The sequence below is a fragment of the Patella vulgata genome, chromosome 9, assembly GCF_932274485.2.
Source record: "Patella vulgata chromosome 9, xgPatVulg1.2, whole genome shotgun sequence".
Classification (NCBI taxonomy): Eukaryota; Metazoa; Mollusca; class Gastropoda; family Patellidae; genus Patella; species Patella vulgata.
This window is the reverse complement of record NC_065887.2, coordinates 16,763,087-16,783,644: the sequence shown is the minus strand read 5'-3', so window position 1 is coordinate 16,783,644 and position 20,558 is coordinate 16,763,087. Positions and strand designations below refer to the sequence as shown.

The 20,558-nt window shown below is 36.0% G+C and overlaps 1 protein-coding gene across 2 annotated transcripts in view; it reads left to right on the top strand.

Moving 5' to 3' along the window:
- The first annotated feature begins 895 nt into the window (after positions 1-895).
- Positions 896-20,558, top strand: part of LOC126832291 (solute carrier family 23 member 2) — a 32,974-nt gene continuing 13,311 nt past the window's right edge. Inside the window, exons 1-9 of one of the 2 annotated variants that reach the window (XM_050563013.2) lie at positions 896-1,172; positions 2,593-2,706; positions 2,882-3,039; positions 3,676-3,773; positions 4,154-4,224; positions 4,465-4,646; positions 5,477-5,597; positions 6,160-6,316; positions 8,468-8,617. In XM_050563013.2, coding sequence (XP_050418970.1) covers positions 1,167-1,172; positions 2,593-2,706; positions 2,882-3,039; positions 3,676-3,773; positions 4,154-4,224; positions 4,465-4,646; positions 5,477-5,597; positions 6,160-6,316; positions 8,468-8,617 — 1,057 coding nt within the window. In that variant the 5' untranslated portion in view covers positions 896-1,166. Of the gene's footprint in view, positions 1,173-2,592; positions 2,707-2,831; positions 3,040-3,675; positions 3,774-4,153; positions 4,225-4,464; positions 4,647-5,476; positions 5,598-6,159; positions 6,317-8,467; positions 8,618-20,558 lie in introns of both variants that reach the window. The other variant, XM_050563014.2, reaches the window with a different exon arrangement.

The window sequence follows — 20,558 nt, the reverse complement described above, 5'->3', positions numbered from 1 at the left end:
AAGAAAATTCGCAATCGATCCATAAACTTCGAACGTATGGAAAAATTAAGCCAAATTTTTATGCGATACCGTTCTATCTGCACTTCGTCAAATTGAAGGCCCATAAAATTGCGTTGACTTCGATTAGGCTTAGCACACACCATCTCGAGATAGAGCGTGGTCGGTATAAAAATATTCCGCCACATGCACGTTTATGTAATCAATGTAATAATAATGAAATAGAAGACGAATATCATTTCATATTTGACTGTAATAAATATAACAATCTTAGAAATTCAAAATTTACGCCAATTTTCAAAAGCAATCCGCACATCTCGTGCAATATGATTAATGTTTTAAATCCCCCAAACGAAATTGCCAGTCAGGTTGCTTCATATTATATAAGTGTCTCCAAGAAAGAGCATCAGAGTTACCTGTTAACCAACACCCCAGTTCAATATAATATGTTTATTATACTAATACTTACGGTAGAAATAGTTTGTTTATTTTTCAGGCTAGTTTAGATAATTTTCGTTTTAGCTCTATACTGATTCTCATTATACCGACCATCTTTTAATGCCTATAGACTTGTTATATCACATTGTATACATCCATAAAGGATCACCCCAGATGTTATGTTACAATTGTATGATCAACTTTTGTTTAAACTGTGTATGCTGTCCTTGGTGGATGCAATGATACAAAACAATCTTATCTTATCTTATCTTGCAATGCAGATAATCATGAGGCAGCCCCAAGGGGCTCTGGGGATTTGTTTTGCTCCGGCCATGTCATTAAGCATATAACTCAACTGAAATTTTTTCCTTTAAACCAAGGATTGTAAATTGATAGGCCTGTAGACACATTAACTTATATGCTAAGTAACGCTCGCTGTAATATAATACACTTGGTCTATACAGCAGGTCGGAATCAACATGATTATTTGAAGAGTTGGCCTTGACCTGGTGTTTCGGTGTGATAGGCGACTATTGAGCTTCTGTATATATAAATATATATAAAGTATATATCAACGTTCTCTGTAACAGATGCTATCAAGCTTTTACAGGGCTGCATTTACTCACAAACACGTCACGATTTCTAGTATAGTCATAGTGTTCGTACAAGTGAAGAGATATTAAAAATGTGTTAGAATCATTGACCGACATTTCAGAAAGGCAAGAGAAAAGATGGCGGTAAGCTCTTTCTTTTTTTTTTACTTTTTTTTCATCCTCGTCCAGTCTTCTTTTTCACTTCACATCTCTTTCAGATTAAGTTACTGGAGTAAGTAAACTGGGCCTTTGTCACCGGTTGTAAATATATAATATATATAATTCTGTATTGAGTAGACGTTACCCCCACACACCCACACACACACACTCACTCCCTCTCTCTCTCTCTCTCTCTCTTGTTTTGGTTTATGTTTGTATACAGGTTTTGAGTTTTGTTCTTTATACGTTTATACTGTCTGTCGCCCCCAGTTATGAGCATATCATTTCAAAATGTATATTTGTTTAAATATATAGTGAGATCATAGACCTTATAATATTATCGAATTCCTATTGAATTTCAGCGATTTCTTGCAGACCTATTCTCTTTATTCACCCTGTAGAATCGTGTGACAAAAGTTATCATAAAATCTGAAATACATATGAATTAATAGGATTAGTGAAACACAGACGCCTATTCAGCAATTTGGCCACAGATCACTAAATATTTGCCCATTGACTTTAATGTTAATTCTCGTCTCTTAGACCGGTTCTAACTTTTTCCCAAATTTTCTTTGGGTAGAACGCTTTCTACCACAGATGGAGCAACATGTGGCAACCTCTTGCCCAAAAGCACGTATGAGGTTCACCTTGGAAAACTTGAGATACACAAGCTGGAAGTAGAGACAAGAAAACATGCAATTTTGGACCCTACATTTCAACCTAACCAACCTCTCAACTCTTGTATCCTTCCGCCTCAAAATCATGAATATTCACCAAAACCTGGTAGAAAATGTATTTTCAAACCTTTTTCTTCGATTCTACACCAAAAAGTCAGCTGTGTCCATTTAATCTTTCTGGAGTTGTGTCCCTTGCTCACTCTAGTTTGTTTTCCCGCGTTATCTATTAATTAAATCAAATCTATAGTGGGGTTTTATTGTAGTTTTTTCATGGTTGTCTATTAATTCTATTAAAGCTATAATGATTTCTTTACTAATTTGTTTTCCAAGATTAAATAAAGAGCTGTCAGTTCTCGCAATAATATGCTGAAAATTTCAATCAAATTGCTTCACTCTGAACCGAGATATTAGCGATTCAATTTTAGGTTAGCCTCGGTCGCCAGGTACGACAATAAACAATGTCTCGATTACATTAAATCATTCAACACAAAATGTATTCAAATCCACTAAATGTGGCAGGCAGACGATGGCATCGAGAGTTGATTATGATCTGGATAAGTTAATTAATGTCTAATAATTAATAATTCAGATAGCATTCCAGACCCAAAGAAAGGCCTGCAATAGGTAGATTTAGTTCTTGCATAATGCATTTATTTTTTAATTATTTTGTATCAAAGGTTTTCCAGTGTTGTCTATTTACTATGTTAAATCTAGAGTTTTGTTTCTAGTCCACAGCAAATAATATTAAAGGGGAGAGGAGAAAAAATTCAATTAATAACAGGCTACTATATACTGTGAACGAATCACCTCCATGGCAAATTACTATTATTCTGGGATTCCAGGTAAGTGTTTTGTAATTTTATCATCCTATCTTATTAAAATCAACGAATATTTCGGACCTTTCTCACAGGTCCAGTGCTAAATTCAAAAAAAGTAGAAAATAATCGAAAATAACTGCCTGTTTCAGGCCTTTCTCACAGCAAGAAGCAAATAAACAAATATAACTGTCTGTTTCAGGCCTTTCTCACATGCCTGGGCAGCACGTTTGGTTACCCGATTTTGATCTCATCTGTTCTGTGTTTACATAATGATAAACTCGGTCTTGCTCAGTTAATGGGAACAAGTTTTTTCGTAGCGGGTATAGCAACACTTTTACAGACATCCATCGGAGTTCGGTAATTCGTTTCTTTTTTCTCTCTTTTATTTACTTTTTGGACCAGGAACTAGTCCACAGCCGCTACTCATCTTCGTGTTTCTGGGGGCATCGGTCTTCGAAAAAAATCCTGAGGCTCCACCCTATTTCAGGTACGACAGACATGAAACTTATCATGCAATGAGATGAAAAGAAATGGGATTTAACGTCATACTGCTCTGCTCCGAAGACGGGAATTTATCATGCTTGCTTGCATCTGTGACAATTGGGCATCGATAGTTGGATTTAACGTCATAATTATAAGATGGCTGCGATGACGTCATACCAAGTTCCTGGTCCATAGTACGATGGCACTTGTTTCTCACAGATAATCGCATTCGAATTATTGCTGATTATTACTTACGGCGTCGGACAACATAGTTGCCGTGTGTAATAAACATTAGCAGTTTGGATCATTTTTATGCACGTTTCGTCGTCTGGCAACCTATTTTTCTATTCGGGAACACGTACTGCACAGGAAAATGTAATATCTAACATCCTTGCAGATGTTAATCTGGGGTAGTTTAAAAATTGGTGTGGCATAGAATCCTATCAGGCTTGGTCTAAAAGACATGTCAATCCCTTCATCCATTTGAAACTGTTCGTAATTTCATTGTAGACTACCGATTCTTCAGAGTTCAAGTTTTGCTTATGTAGCTCCAATCATCTCAATGTTGTCGCTGGATAAATGGAAATGTATTTACTCAGACAAATCTTGTAAGTTATAAGTAGATGTATGTTAATCAATGTGTCAGCAACGATAACCAGTGGAACTCCCTGTTGTTAGGCGTCCATGTTTATAACAAACATGCTAATCACGGAAAAGTGTCACGGTCGTGTGCATTATCCTTTAACGTCAAACGGGGTGTTGGATTTCTCTCTTTAAAAAGCTCAGTACCTTTAAAAAACTCAGTATGTATGTATATACGTCAAAATGACGAACGATATAGACCTTGTATTTCCTAAAAAATGTTGAAGGCCAGAAAAGGAAAAAAGACCCTCCCCCTGCAAAGAGTAAGGTCGCCTGTTCTGCTCTCAAGATTTATTCCACTGGCATTCGATCCGTGAACATTATTCGTCTTTGGTTTTATTTACAGTTAACCAAACCTTGCTTCCAGAGGTAGGTAGCGATGAACACAGAGAAATGTGGATACCCAGGATCAGAGAGGTACGTACTATCACGATAAATTACAAGTACATCCATGGTTTGAGATCTTCAACAAAATTGATCAATGGTTTGAGATCTTTAACAAAATTTATTACTAGTTTTACCTTGAGGTGACATTTTAACATCAGATTGATTTTGTATGCACCGTTAATTGGATACATTGTCATTGGGTTCTCAAGAAGACTGTCAGAGATGACTTTTGAGCTTCGACGGAACACATCTTTAGTTATTGTGTTTCAGATAAATGGGGCCATAATGGTGGCGTCTTTATTACAAATAGTTGTAGGATTTAGTGGTGTATTAGGGATAATGATGAGATTTATTGGACCGCTGACAATTGCTCCAACCATCACCATGGTATCTTTAGCCTTGTTTGATATCGCCTATACGAAAAGTGAACTTCAATGGTGGATAACAGTAATGTATGTATTTCTGCTTTGCATATAACCTTATATATGTTTTCTTAGTTCTTTGTACAATGTTCGTTTCATTTTTATACGCCCACGTCCGTCCGTCGGTCAAAATTTCTTTTGGACACTCTGCAGACTACATTTATCATCTGATTGTTTGAAATTGATATAAGAATTATGTTGTTAACATTAGTGGGATGAAGAATTCTATTTAATTTCGATAATATCCGATGACTTCTTCTGGAATTATGGCCCTTGTTTCACTTTGTTGTACCATGTGAAGGCTCTAACGACAAAATTATGAAATCTATATGCATCATTTAAGTTAGCGAAACGAAGACGCCTATTTAATTTCATGGCCCTTGTTTCACTTTATTGAACCATGTGAGCGCTCTAACGGCAAAAGTTATCATCCGGTCTGTATGGAATTTATATGGACCATTTAAATTAGTGAAACGAAGGAGCCTATTCAATCTCATCAGTTTCCGTTAATTACGTCTAGAGTTATGGCCCTTCTTTTACTTTGTTGAACCTAGTGAACGCTCTAGCGACAAAAAAAAACATTATCAGCCGATCGGTATGAAATCTCTATGCATCATTTAAATTAATGACACGAAGAATCCCATTTCTGTAAATTACTTCAAGCCCTTGTTTCAGTTTGTAGAACCTTTATGAACCCCCAAACAACGAAAATTATAATCTGATCTGTATAAATTATTTTTCAAATGCCCCCAATTACCTACTAAAGAATAAATATGTGACAACCATTTTTGACCATCGGACGATTTAGTTAATGTGGGCGTATGTTTCGATGCCTGGCAACCTACCTTTTTATATTTTAGGACTGTTGTTTTGATCACTATATTTTCTCAGTACTTGAGGAATATCAAGATTCCATGCTTTACATTACGACGATCACCCGGATGTAGACGAATAGATTTACCGATATTTAATCTATTTCCAGTAAGTAAGACTCTTCTAGTCAAATATAGTTTCCAAAATGTTTACGGTCTTGAGATGGGGAAGCTTATTGATGTTCAACGATAATTACTTACATAGTTATGGCCCTGGATCAATGTGAACGCTCCAGCTACTAAAGTTAATATCCTGTTGACTTTAAATCAATACACAGTGTTTAAGGTCATCAGACGAAGAGGCCTATTGTTTTTCAACGATTTCCCATAATTACTTCCAAAGTTCTGGCTCTTGGTTTTAAATGTTTTGTATACTAAACGTTAGTATAGGACAGAACTAGAAGTCAAACAAATTCTATTTATTTCTGATAATTACATAATCGGTTGTTACGTGTACTCGAATTTGAGTGTGTTGTACATGTTTTCATTACTGACAAAAGAAAACAATATCCGACAACCCTTGTTGACTGCCCGGAAGACTTAGCTGCTGTGGTTGTATTGTCGTTGTCTGACAACCTATCTTAAAACAAATGAATTCATATTTGAAAAATATTGTGACCCCACAGGGTTCAGACGACCCTGTGATCGATATATTTGGTTCCTTATTTTAGATTATAATTGCCATTGGTATATCCTGGATAATCTGTATTATACTGACGGCTACTAATGTTTTCTCGAATGAACCAGAGGGCTGGGGTTATGGTGCAAGAACCGATATTACATCAGATGTTATAGTAAAAGCCGATTGGTTCCGATTTCCATATCCAGGTACTATTGCTTTACATCCGGGTTTAGTTTTTTGTTGCCTTTATTTTTATTTTATGCTTTGTATATGCACACATGTTGGCGTATATAGACTCAGGTTGTCATTCATTTTCAACTATTCCGATATCATTGCTAGAGTCACTCGGCTATATCGCTTTGAATAAACTCACGGGCGCTTTGAAGTTATAACCTGATCGAATTCAAATTAATACAAAGGATTTATTTTAATACCGTGAAAACTGCTTGATATGGTTCTTGAAACGCACGTGTATACGAGGTATACAGGGCTGCCGACAACCAGTATCGCAGCGCAATTTGCGATACATATTTTGTCCGTTGCTAACCAAAAATTAAAATCTAACGTTTTTGATTCGCAGTTACTGCGAATCATCAATATGCCTGTCATTTTGGATATTGACACAAGAATAATCCACATTTTGAAGACTAGAAGGCTTACTCAACACTTTCAACGTGTATAAAATGTTGAATAAAATTTTATAAACAAAACTGAATTCTCCGTGTGACATTTTCTTCTCGAACTACCAGACACAATACTATATAACACATAACTCTATGAATAGGGACTATTAAACCGGAAATAGGGAATCAAGTAGTACCACTCACGTTGCGAGACATCAAGTAATTATATCATATTCATTTTGAAAGAAATAAATCCAATGTATCCCCCACGTATTGTAAATAAAATATAAAAAAATAAATACATGTTAACGTATTGTAAAATGATAAATCAAAGTAAAAATTCCCGTAAAACATTATTGTTTATATCGTGTGTGTCTAGTTAATCGAGGTGTGTCCGATTGAAGAAAAATAGTAATACACGATAAAAAGCAGACGAAATTGTTTTCTAACGAAGATTTCTAACGTAACAAAAAAATAACAATTAAAATGAGTGGGGCTTCGGAAGTCACTGTCAAGAATTGGCTTCAGACATAAGACCTAACTAAATTTCTACATCACATTCACAAAATGTCACAAGTACTTGTGGCAGTGCTAAAAAATCTAAGAATAGTCAGAATGGAATCTAATCATATTTGTTATGAGCTAAAGTAATATCTTGTTATTTAGGTGTTTTACATTGAAACTGAAAAACTGCTAATCAATTTTTAAATTTGCTAATCAAATTTGGCGAAATTGGACTTTTTGATTAGCAGTGCTGCTAATCAACTGTGAAAAATTACCGACAGCCCTGGAGGTATATGAGAAAAAAAAACCCCGAATAAATCAATTTTCGACTGTAAAAAAAGGTACCATATGAACATTTCACGATTGCTATAAAAATACATTCGATGTGAAAAGGAGAAACAAATAGATACGGTACCACTCTAGTTCCATGCACACGAAATCGAGTCAAAACGCTATACATGTACTGTGTGTAATTTGTTGGTCGGAATGAAGATTTATACATATGTGTCCACTCGACACAAACTAGGTCATTTCGGGACTAACACATTTTTCAATTTTATTTCAATAATTCGCTTGTGCGTAGGGGTCTTTAGCAGTGGGGGGGGGAGGACCCGGAGGAAACCAACGAGGTTGGACAGGCGACCCTAATCCTTGTCACGTACAACCGGGGAATCGAAACCACGCCAGTTGACTCAATGACAGACCGTATGATACAGCGCGAACGTGCTTACCATTCGGCCATCCATACCCCACCAACTCACTGAGAAGCCGCGGTGGTTCAGTGAGTAAGACGTTGACTCACTAACCTGGAAGTCCCTTGTTCGATTCTGGTGTTGGTTGAGAAAGTTCATCGGGATTTTCGGGCGTTGTCTGCTAGCCTGGAGGTCGCGAGTTCGCTCCCGGGGATTTTCCGGTGTTGTGTCCCCTTGTCAGTGATGCATACCGGAGGATCTGACAAGGACAGCTGCCTAGCCTTTTGGATAGGACGAAAACCCGAGGTCCCATGTACATATTGGAATGCACGTAAACGACTCTTTGGCACTTGCAATGCGATGCGATGTAAGAGTATGCCGTATGGCCGCTGCCTGGGCAAAATGTCCCTTATCGCACATTGTGTGGCGTATTCCCATCTTCATTAGCCCAGTCGGTGCAGAACAGTATGACGATAAACCTCATTCCATTTCATTTCCAAGCACATTAAAATATCACCACGCCCATCTTGTATTTCAGGTCAATGGGGAACTCCAACAGTATCAGTATCAGGAGTTATCGGTATGATGGCAGGGGTGTTTGTTTCTATCATTGAATCTATAGGAGATTATTACGCATGTGCCAGATTATCAGAAGCACCACCTCCGCCTGCAAGTGCTGTTAGTAGAGGTAAAACAATATCTTCATCTATAAAAACAACTGGAATCAATATAAAGAAACAACTGATATTTAAGTAGACTTTTGAATTTCAGTTGTCGAGAATTATAAAATTAACACGCTGGCCGGTTTCTCCTGAATGAGACAATAAACTAGATTCAAAAAGAAAAACAAAACAACAAAAAAAACCCAAAATACCAGTAACAACGCTGGCTTCGCATTGTAACAAAAACAACAAATCAGATCACTAATACAACTTCCCGTATGTTACGTGTAATTATTCATAGTCCCTCTCAAACACTGCTGGGTTGACTGACGATTCCTGTCCCAAATTATGGCTGGTTAACAGACGTGTTAACAACCAATCCATTAGACGTAACAAATCAATCGGGATTAATCGGGACTCTAAATATGTTGACGTAAATGTGTATAATGAGAAACGCGGCCACTAAACGTCACCGCGCAAGAAATTCATTATTTATGGGTGTTTAACCAGAGAAAATAAGATTACGGAAAAACTAATTGCGTGATAAATGAAGGGCGGAAAAACTAAGTTCCGTGTACACATTACATTGGTGTACACGTAAAAGAACCCTTGACAGTTGGAATTCATAATACGAGTAGGCCGTAGCGCCGCTACACTGTAAAAAATATCCATTTTTTATGTGGCCGAATTCCGTAATTTAACACATTTTTTCTGTTAATCGATGGATTTTTTGGAGAAATTGTGTTAATAGTGTGAATTATTTCTTCAAATTACGTGTTTTATGTATTTCTGTGGAATATTCAGTATTAAACAGGAAATTTCCGTGAAATTTAGGGATAAAATGTTTTATTCCCTTCTATAATGGACTTAATTCTGTTATTTTACGGAATAAACGGTGGAATTACAAGGAAGTTCCTTGAAATTTAGGGATAAAATGTTTTATTCCGTTCTGTAATGGACTTAAGTCTGTTATTTTACGGGATAAACGGTGCAACGATAAGTAATCGTACACCTAATAATCATTCCTAATAATCATCATGTTATAGTATTCATTTCAATTTATTAACCATAATATGAAGAATCATATTTTGTAAAGTTTGGTATATTAATTGTCATGTATATCCAATTTCCATTATTTATAAGATCTATAAAGTGTATTGTTATTCATCATACGGAAATCAGATTGTAAGTATTTTCATAAATATATATAAATATGTTTTTTTTAAAATGCTGCGTGTGTTAAGGTTGTAATATCTGGTAATCAAGCACGTTTAAATCCGGATAGCACAACCGGTTGGCCAGTGTAAGTCGCTTTGTCTCTATTGCAGAGTCTACATACCTGCGAATTGATAATACCGCAAACTTACATCTGAAAGCCTCCAACCACTGACGAGTAGCGGTTTGTGATAACTTGCTTTCGATTCTTATATTAACGAAAAGAACTTACGTTTAAAGATTATCTGCGATATCACTTCGGTGGAAGCGGACGTTAAATAAAGCTATTTCACGCACGCGTATAAAGTCAATGGTTAATTCAATGAAATTTTAATCACCTTCATCATCGTCAGGAAACAAAATTTACCAGGATTTTTTTTTTCTGTATTTGAAAATGGAATTTCTGTTAATTGAGGGAATTTGTGTAAATTACAGGAAAAACAAATACGGATAAAGTTTTCCTGGTAATTTTTGTTTCCGGAATTTTTTACGTTTTTTCACGGACATTTTTGTTACAGTGTAGCGGGGCAAAATTTCCCCCATAGCACATGGTATGGCGTATAACCGCCTTCATTGGTTTAGTTGGTGCAGAACATTAGGAAGTTAAACCCCATTTCATTTATGGTTCCAATTTTCTACACTAATGGGTATGGTCTGGCTTATATTTAGAGCGGCTGTCGTCTATGCGTTATGACATGTACGTGACTTTAGTGCGTTTACACTACATCATAATAATAAAATATGAAATACAAATTAAAAAAACGAAAGAAAAAAAGAACCGAATTGAAAAACTATTTCTTTACTAAATATATACTTATTATTCTGAAACTGCACGGATACAACCCGTGAATAATATCATGAATTATTAATCAATAAAGAACAATTTATTTAGCAAAAAAGAGTTTATCCGAATTTCGAAAAATATTCTTTGTTAAAAAAATTAAAACGTTGAAAAGTTTCAGTACTCTCGTTCGATTCAGTTTCATCCGATTCTACACAACTTAGGACCACATATCGAACTATCGATGATACAGGACTTGAAGGTGGCGAAGTTGTTGGACTTGTAGTGGGTGATGTTGTTGGACTTGTAGTGGGTGATGTTGTTGGACTTGTAGTGGGCGATGTTGTTGGACTTGTAGTTGGTGATGTTGTTGGGCTTGTAGTGGGTGATGTTGTTGGACTTGTAGTCTGTGATGTTGTTGGACTTGTAGTTGGTGATGTGGCTGGGCTTGTAGTCTGTGATGGTGTTGGACTAGTTGTTGGTGAAGCTATGTCACTAACGGCAACGACGTCTGGACTTGTCACTGGGCTTGTTGCAGGCGATGTTGGGGTACTAGCAGGGGCCCCACATGTATCACAACACACATACTGTGAAAGCTCGACAGGTAGCAATGGACAAGGAAGACCGGCACACGCGAAAGATGGGTCATCCCCTTGTGGACATGTAGCTACAGAACCAACAAAAAAATAATAACGCAGTACTGAGAAAAATTATTTAAAAAGAAGATATGGATATGATGATTTGGAGATAAGATGTAGTACAAGAGGGGTGGGTGTTCAAGCTTTGAATTTCCAAGCATGGCCTGGAGAGTAAAATATCAGATAAGACTTCGAGGGGAATTTAGAATTTATGATCAGGTAGACAGGTCTGGGTGGAAGATTATTAGGAAGATAGCTCTAGAGGTGATGGTTTTGGCGACGATTTTGGAATGTTTTAGGAAGATCGGTCTCGAAATGATATAGATAGGTTATTACACTTACTTTTTTTAATCGGGGCACGTTGGTCAAAAACACACACGCCGCCTTTGCACCACTGAAATAACAATAATAATTTCAAAGATAGTCACACAAACCATGGAAATCCGCCCACAAAGAAGCCATAGACAGCAGCTTACCTAAAGGAAAGCTCGGATGTTGGCCAATTATCAAGAATCCTTCCGATCTCTATCGTGACCACAAGTTTGCAAAAAACTGTTAAACAAGCGGTTGTCATGCAAGCAAGATACGCCCATATTTTGCAAGAGATGGCCAGCGAGCAAGCTGAAAAAAAAGCGCCATTTTACGTAAAATCAGGGGCCATAATGCAGCCAGTTACGATCGGATACGCCTTTTTGTCTGGCAGTTTCGGTTCGAAAATTTGAACCGTTATTTTGGTTTAACAGTGATAAATTTAAACGTTTTTTTTTTTTAAATCGGATACAAATTAACCACAATCTGATTAAAATACAGATCCTATTGTGTTAGGTTGCCAGGCAACGAAACATACGCCCACAGCAGCTAAATCGTCCGGGCAGTCAACAAGAGTTGTCGCATATTTTTACTTTTTTCGGTAATGAAATAGTTATAATACACTAAAATCTGATTAAGCGTAACAACTCATTAAGTAATTATTAGAAAATCATTAGAATTTGTTTGGCTTTGATAAAGTTCTCCTATACGAAACATTTAATATCATGGATTTAGCTGTTCAAGTTATCAAAATTCATTGAGAATCAATATACTTGTTCCTCTCAAGACCTTAAACTCTGTGTATCAATCTAAAGTGAATCGGATGTAAACTTTAGCTTCTATAGTGTCCACAAGATTTTTTGAAGTGATCAAGGGTCATAACTCTCCCAGTAATTATCGGAAAACGCTGAAAATCAAGAGGCTTCTTCGTCTCATGACCTTAAACACTGTGTATAAATTTAAAGTCAATCGAATATTAACTTTAGCCTCTAGAGCCGTCGACAAGATTTTTTGAAGTGATCAAGGGCCATAACTCTGGCAGTAATTATCGGAAATCACTGAAAATCAATAGGTGTCTTCGTCTCATGACCTTAAACACTGTGTATAAATTTAAAGTCAATCGGATATTAACTTTGGCCTCTAGAGCATCCACAAGATTTTCTGAAGTGATCAAGGGCCATAACTCTGGCAGTAATTATCGGAAATCGCTGAAAATCATAGGATTCTTCGTCTCATGACCTTAAACACTGTGTATAAATTTAAAGTCAATCGGGTATTAACTTTGGCCTCCAGAGCATCCACAAGATATTTTGAAGTAATCAAGGGCCATAACTCTGACAGTAATTATCGGATCGACGGACGGACGGGGGCGACGACAATATACGACCACATTGATATGTGGTCGTATAAAAAAACGATACAAAATATCTGTATTTTAATTAGATTGGATTAACCAGACATGTATGATTAAAATAAAATTACGGTACTGGAATTCTAATCATTTTAGGGCGCTGCAAATTTGGCACTCAGTTTTGGGTCAAATTTAATAGGACGATGTGGCGTACCAAAGGGCTATGCCATTATTCTAACATGGTGGTTACAAAATGTTTCAGTTATTATAAATTCAGCAACAACTCATAATTATTAAAAATGTGAAAACGCGACACGATGCGTAAATTTTGCGGCTTACTTTCAAGAACAATAGCTATAAAATAGAAATTTCCAGATTGATACATAATACGGCACAACCAACCATTAAGTGGTAATTCAAACACAAAAGATATATTATTATTATTATTATTTAATACATTTATATAGCGCATCTTTCACCAAAGTGTTCAGATGTGCTTAACAATAACAAAGTAAAATACAATTTATAATAAAAAGAAGTTCCTAAAAATTCAATTTATAATAAAAAAGAAGTTCCTAAATAAAAAAGTAAGAAGAGAGAGACAATGTAAAAATGACATAAATTTTTTTAAAACTACCCATAAAACAGTCAAATGTGTAAAATCAGTAAAAAGCCTGTTTGAATAAATGAGTTTTCAAGTGCGATTTGAATGTAATGATGGAAGGTGATTTCCGAATAAGATAAGGTAATTTATTCCAAATTAACGGTGCATAAAATGATGGAGGCTTCCGAATACTCAGATTAAAATTAACTGGAAAATGATCAGAGATGAGATTATTCGAAACACTTACGTTATGAATAAGATTTTCACAGTCACTAGATATAACTAAATCCAAAATATTACCACGATTATGTGTGGGAACTGAAACATGCTGACAAAGGGAATATGCTCTAAGTTAGTCATTAAATCGAACAGCGTTTGTATCGGTACGATCCTGCAGGTGAAAATTAATATCTCCAAGAAGTAGAAGTCTATTGCCCGAACAAGCAAGTTTGTCTAAAACACTGGGAAATTCACTAAAAAAGTTCGAGACAGTTTCAGCATCTCTGCTAGGTGGACGATAAATGACAATAACAGATAATCTTTCGTTCATAACAGATATTATTGTGTGAAGATATTCAAAAGTTGTAAACTTAATCGGTTTCTGAACTGTAACACCAAGACTGGACTTGAAAATCAGAGCAACCCCTCCTCCGCGTGTTGGTCTTGGCTGATGAAAGATGGAATATCCATTTGGTACAAGATTGATGATTAAAGCAGTGTCTGCATTTGCTGATAACCATGTTTCTGTTATAGCAAAAATGTCCAAATTGTTGTCACAAACATATTGGTTAAGTTCCTGAGATTTATTCCTAACTGACCTTGCATTAAATAGACATACTTGGAATTTATTTTCACATTTGAAGGAATTATTTGTCTTCTGCCTTTCAACATAAATCAGGTTTTTCGTATTTATATTGTCGCATTTAACATTTTGAGATGACTGAAATTTCACTTGTGTCAAATTGGTCAGGTTAACTCCTCTATTGTTCCTCTGTCTTTTAGTTTTATAGGTGATTCTTACTCTTGGTGTGAGATATAAACTTTGGTTAGGTTTTAACTCAGGGAACTCACTAAACAATTCAGTCTTACTGAGGATTTGATTACAGTTCAGGGATAAAAGTTGTTGTTTTGTGTAGGTGATCATAATTAGTGTTCACTTAAAATGACATTTAAAACTAAAACTGTCTATATCACAAAAAATACTAAAAATTTTAAAACTCCAATTTCTGCTATCCAAAGTTATAGTCCTTAAGAAGTAGTATACCAAAAATAAATCCAGTACTTAAAGCACAATGTTAGAAAATCAACATATTAGTCACCACCAAGACACAGTACTACCCTCAGGCAGCCATCTATATATCTAAACTTAAATTACTTTAACATTTCACTAAAAGATCCATATTGTAGAGCTTCCAACTCATTATGTAGCCATTGTCATGCAGGCTGTTTTTAATAACAGAATTTTCCGTGATAAAACACATCAGAGAATTTTTCGGGACTCATTGTCACGTATCGACTTCTATTTTTAGACTATCTGGCCTCTCAAATAACCCAACCATATAAAAACGCATGCAATTGATTTACGCTTTTTTCTATAATTTATAAGACAGTTTAGAGCGCAATGTGTTAGGAGTCACATTTTTGACTTCTAAGTAGAATTCCGGGTGCAATGATAGACATTTGGACCACTGCTGCCGAACCGAATGAAAATGAAAATTAAGGCTTTGTTTTCCTTTGCTTTTGTGTCGTGTGCTCTGTTTTTGATGTGTATAATTTTTATATTTGTCTGTGATAAAAATGTTTTAAAAGTATTTCTTCATCTCCATCGTCAAAAATATAGTTTTAGAAATGAGCAAATAGCAGAAAATATAACAGGCGAAACAACTGACATGGGCCAATGGTCCGGGCCATTTGCGTTCGGTGCTGGTTCAGACTGTAGTCGTGACCACAGATGACATCCGATGGTCGCCCTGGGTATTATATGCCTTAATATTATTTGCGTAAAGGGGAGCGGCCATTTGAACTTTGAAATTTTACTCAGTCGTAATGGTGTAAATGTGATATATACTAAACAGCAAACAAAAAAACGACACTGGCGGTGGGCACACCAGATACTGATGTATAGACTGTGTACAGACTCTAAACCTTCCCGTAATGTCTTGGAATTGTGATGAATTAATCACTAATGTGTCAACATAATGTTCACAAAAAATTGCTTTGATCCATTTAGTAAGTCGTTTCTAGAATGATTTGATTAAAGTGTCTCTCTGATTTTGAAATCGTACCGACCTTTTTTTTTTGCTGTTTAGGCTACAATATAAACGTTTGGCAAGTTTTATGCAATATGCGTCTATTCAGAGTAACATACCAACTTGACGTTTCTTTTGCTGCTTAGTTTGACGGTTTTTACAATCAATAAAAATTGTGACCTCTAGGGTGCTCACAAGCTAAAAATATGAGTTTTCGTACAATCAGGTACCATAATCCAAGACGTTGCGGTTATAAACATACATTGTAAGTTTCATCAAAATCGGATAAAAACTGTGACATCTAGAGTGCCCATAGCCTTGGTAATATTATGTATATATTTGTCCAGTTCAGCATCACAGGAAATCACCATCCACTGCGGTACTTTCGTGGTAAAGGATTAAAAAAAACATAAAAACTTCATTGCTAAGTAATTTTACAGAAATCGCGTAGAAAGCGTCTCCGACGATCTAGACCCCCGGGAGCCTCCGGGGCCTAGACGGTCCCTGGACCCTCGCCTAAAGTCCTAGGACTTGCAGCGATTCTTGGCGGCTGCGAGTATAAATTCAGGCGTTTTTGAACGCGTTTTCACTTAACCAAGGACTCTTAAAATACAGACTTAAGAACTTTAATGTAACACACTGACAAAATTGTGTATTTTCATTTATTCTAATGAATACGGGCCCAGTAGTCTCTGTAAAGATGCAGAGAGCTGAATATCTCATGACCTTAGTGTTTCACATCTATTTTGAAAAGAAACCTTAAACATTGTGGCCGTTACCTCCATCACGTTAACAGCAGGGCAAACTGGTGACAACTGAATACTACTCATACAAATAGAGACTTACGCGAGTGAGGGGGTACATGACGCAACACCTTTCGCAAAAATAAAAATATAGACTTTCGCGAATGAGCGAGTACACGTAATTTCCTTTATATGTTATTTTAGACACCTCTAAAATGTGTTTGCAGTGTAGCGAGTTTGTCCAATGTCTCCAAAAGATGCTTGATTGGTTTCAGACCAGCATATTTGGAGCAAGACTCGGATTCCAGCATTGATTTGTTTGCTCTTTGTTTGGACCGGATGAAAATAGTTTTGGAGGCGATCGGTATATCTTTGAGTAGATTTTAGGAACCGGGTCATTGCTTTAAATTCGTACTGATTTTCACTAATTTCTGATAATTACCGTCCGAGTTATATCCCTTGGTCAATTAGAAAAGGTGTTTACGTTCATGAGACAGAATACTTCATGAATTGTGACTCTTGTTCAGATTTTCATGTCGTGTTAATGCTTCCACTACCTGTAAAAGATTGGATATTCCTGGCAACATACCACGTGCATCTGGTGTACGTATTTAAAGATAAATATGCACTTCCGCCAAGAAAACTTGATAGTTAAAACGTCTACATGTCAGTGATGTCTTGACAGATTTTTTTTATCGACCGGCAATGATCTCCAAAGCGCAATGCTTCATTAAACCCAAGTGTTTCACTAGTGAAATTTGGGTTTATTTATAGTATTGTATTCATTTTCTAATTGAATAATTTTAGGTTATTTACATTATTTTCTAAATTAATAATTTTGTACCTTGTTACTGCCACAGGAAGTGAAGTCATACGGTACGTATTCTTGACACAGAGTGCCGTTGACGCAATACATCGCGTGACACATATCGTTAAAACCCGTAACTTGATACAATTCCTGGAATATATTGAAACAGTATAAGATATCATATGCAGTGTTCGAGTTATACAATTATTGAAAATAGTACTCGGAAAACAGGGGGCCGCGGTGACTCAGTTAGTAAAGCGCTCACTCACTAACCAGCGGGTATTGGGGTGCGATCCCGGTGCTGGCCAATAAAGTTCCCCGGGGTTTCCAGCCTGGTTTCCCCTTGTCAGTGATACAGGATGGGACGAAACACCGGTGTACATAATGGCGTGCACGTAAAAGTACATTTGACAGTTGGAATTCGATAAAAGAATAGGCCATATCCCCGCTGTCCATGCAAAATCCCCCTCATAGCACACTGTATGCCATATGCCCGCCTTTATTTACCCAGTCGGTTCAGAAAAAGACTTTAAACCCCATTACATTTCATTTACAAAGAAAACGTACTGACTCCTAGAACTTTTAAAAAATATATATCCTTTGCGTCTCGAGCACTCAAGGAATATACTTCAATTGTTATTTTAGGGTCTTGAAAATGTCCCATTTACCTATAACAATTACATTGCAACAACTATTCACTGACTAAGCTTCTGTAGGCGTCCTTTACTTTTATTTTGTTGTGTAGTATGGAAGACCAAACAGCTCTTTATTCAGTGTTCTTAATACTTAGTTCTTAATTCATAGTCCTTAATTCTTATTGCTTCATTTGTTGTCGTATTTCGACATTTGTACACCAAAATTAACATTTGTATCTTAAAATCAATAATTGTTTTACAAATCAGACATTTGTTATATCAGATTTGTAAAATGTATTTTTGTTTAATTTACTTTTATTTTAATATAAAGATAGAATTTATTTTAGTAAATCAAAAATATATTCTACATTTACATTTCATCATAGACATACAACGAAAAACAAATCTCGAACAACAAATTTCTAAATACAAATCTCCAAATACAAATCTTGCAAAACATTTCTCCAAAAACATTTCTTCAATAACCTTTCTCCCAAAACTTTTCTCGAAATTCATCGAACCGGAACATTATGGCGACATGAGCGGAAATCAACCTGGCAAACAATAAGTCACCATACAACAAAGGAAAACCGCGCAAACATGTATACATTAAGAAAAATCGCGTACTCTCTCTCTCTCTCTCTCTCTCTCTCTCTCTCTCTCTATATATATATATATATATATATATATATATATATATATATATATTATATTGGTTAATCTGATCTAGCAATAAATAAAATAAATTGAAAGTAGTCTATTTTCAGAAATTACGTTTTGCCTGATAGCGACATATTTCTTTGGACAAACGAAAGCGGGCTTTATCTCTTCTAAATCATGTAATCAAGAATATGCCAGTAAAATAGCTAATACTATATCTGCTTTAACAAGGTACCTAAATATGAATATGTCAGAAAATATTTTACAATTTTGAAAACGTATTCGGAGCTTTCTAATGGAGAAGTTTTTGGAGAAATGTTATCGTTGTATTTCTCTGTAGGCTAATTTTTGATTTTCTAAAATAAATCTTATCTTTATATTAAAATACAATTAAAATACATTTTACAAATCTGATATGACAAATGTCTGATTTGTTAAACAAATATTGATTTTAAGATACAAATGTTAATATTAATATACAAATGTCGAAATACGACAACAATGAAGAAATAAGAATAATGGACAATGAATTAAGAAATATGGACTAAGAACACTGACGAAAGAGCTGTTTGGTCTTCCATAGACTGTACATCCCACTGAAATGTGTTTGCTGGACATTCGCCCCTTTTTGCGTTGTTTAGCTTACTTTCTTTTTCAAAAACGCATTGGTTAATATCGGTTCTTAAATGTTTGAGGAGCCACGTGGGCGAGTGGAGGGGTGGCACAAACACCCATGGTCCACACCAGGATGTCAAGAGAAATTAAACAAAATAATATACCCTACAAAATCTTGAACCTGGCAGACCTGTAGCTCGTCTACATTGTTCATCTGCTTCGTAATACTGTCCTGCAAAGTTAGCAGTTGGAGGCAATTGATTTAATGATGGTAGGCCGAAACACCCTCCCCTAAAACAAAAAGAGGAAGTTAGAATAGAGATATGTAAACATAAGTTAGAATACACGTTATAGTTATAGTTCACGTTCTCTGCCCTGGGTTTATCCACAGGCTGCCAGACAAAGTTGATTGATTCTATTTGCGTTGTTTGAATTTATTGGCGTTGATTGAATCTATCCGGGTTGATTGTGTATATCCCAGGTTGATTATCCTACGTCAAAGCATTATATCTAACGTGGAAGGATTATATCCTGGAATAAAGGGATCTACTCTAGGTTGAAGTATTATATCCGAGATTTGGAGATTATGGTGTAAATCCAAAGTTGGTTATCTTAGGCTGAAGGATTATATCCTGGGTCTAAGGATTATATCATATGCGGAATGATTGTATTCTAGGTTGAAGGATTATATCCTAGGTGGAGGGATTACATCCTAGGTTGAAGATTTAATATTCTAGGTTGAAGGATTATATCCTAGGTTGAGGGATTACATCCTAGGTTGAAGGTTTAATATTCTAGGTTGAAGGAGTTAGAACTGGGTTAAAGGGTGGTATCCTAAGTTGAAGGATTAGATCCTAGGTTGACAGGTTGCATCCTAAGTTGATAGATCTTAGGTTAAAGGGCTGTATCCTGTGTTGAAGGATTATATCCTAGTCTAAAGGGTCGTATCCTGTGTTGGGGGTTTATATCCTAGACTGAACGTTTATATACTGAAGGGCTGTATCCTTGCTTAAACGAGCCTATCCTATTTATACTGACTGACACAGGTTGATTCACAGAGTGTATCCCACGTATGTTGGGTCTTACCCAACTGTTAACTGTTATACTTACGACTGGAGTTTAGTCGTAATTGCGTTTATGGAACAGGTTGAGAATTTCCAAACATTCGGAGCGACCGCTGCATTAGCCGCTACTTGCTGATCCTCTGTCATAATGTTATTGTCGCTAGCCGATATCCTGGCGTATTGACTCCATCGTCGTGAACAGCATTCAAACTGAAATCAAATAATTTAAAGTATTTTTTTGTGAAACAGTAGAAGTAAATATCCAAAGACGATAAAATATTGAGATGTGGCTCGG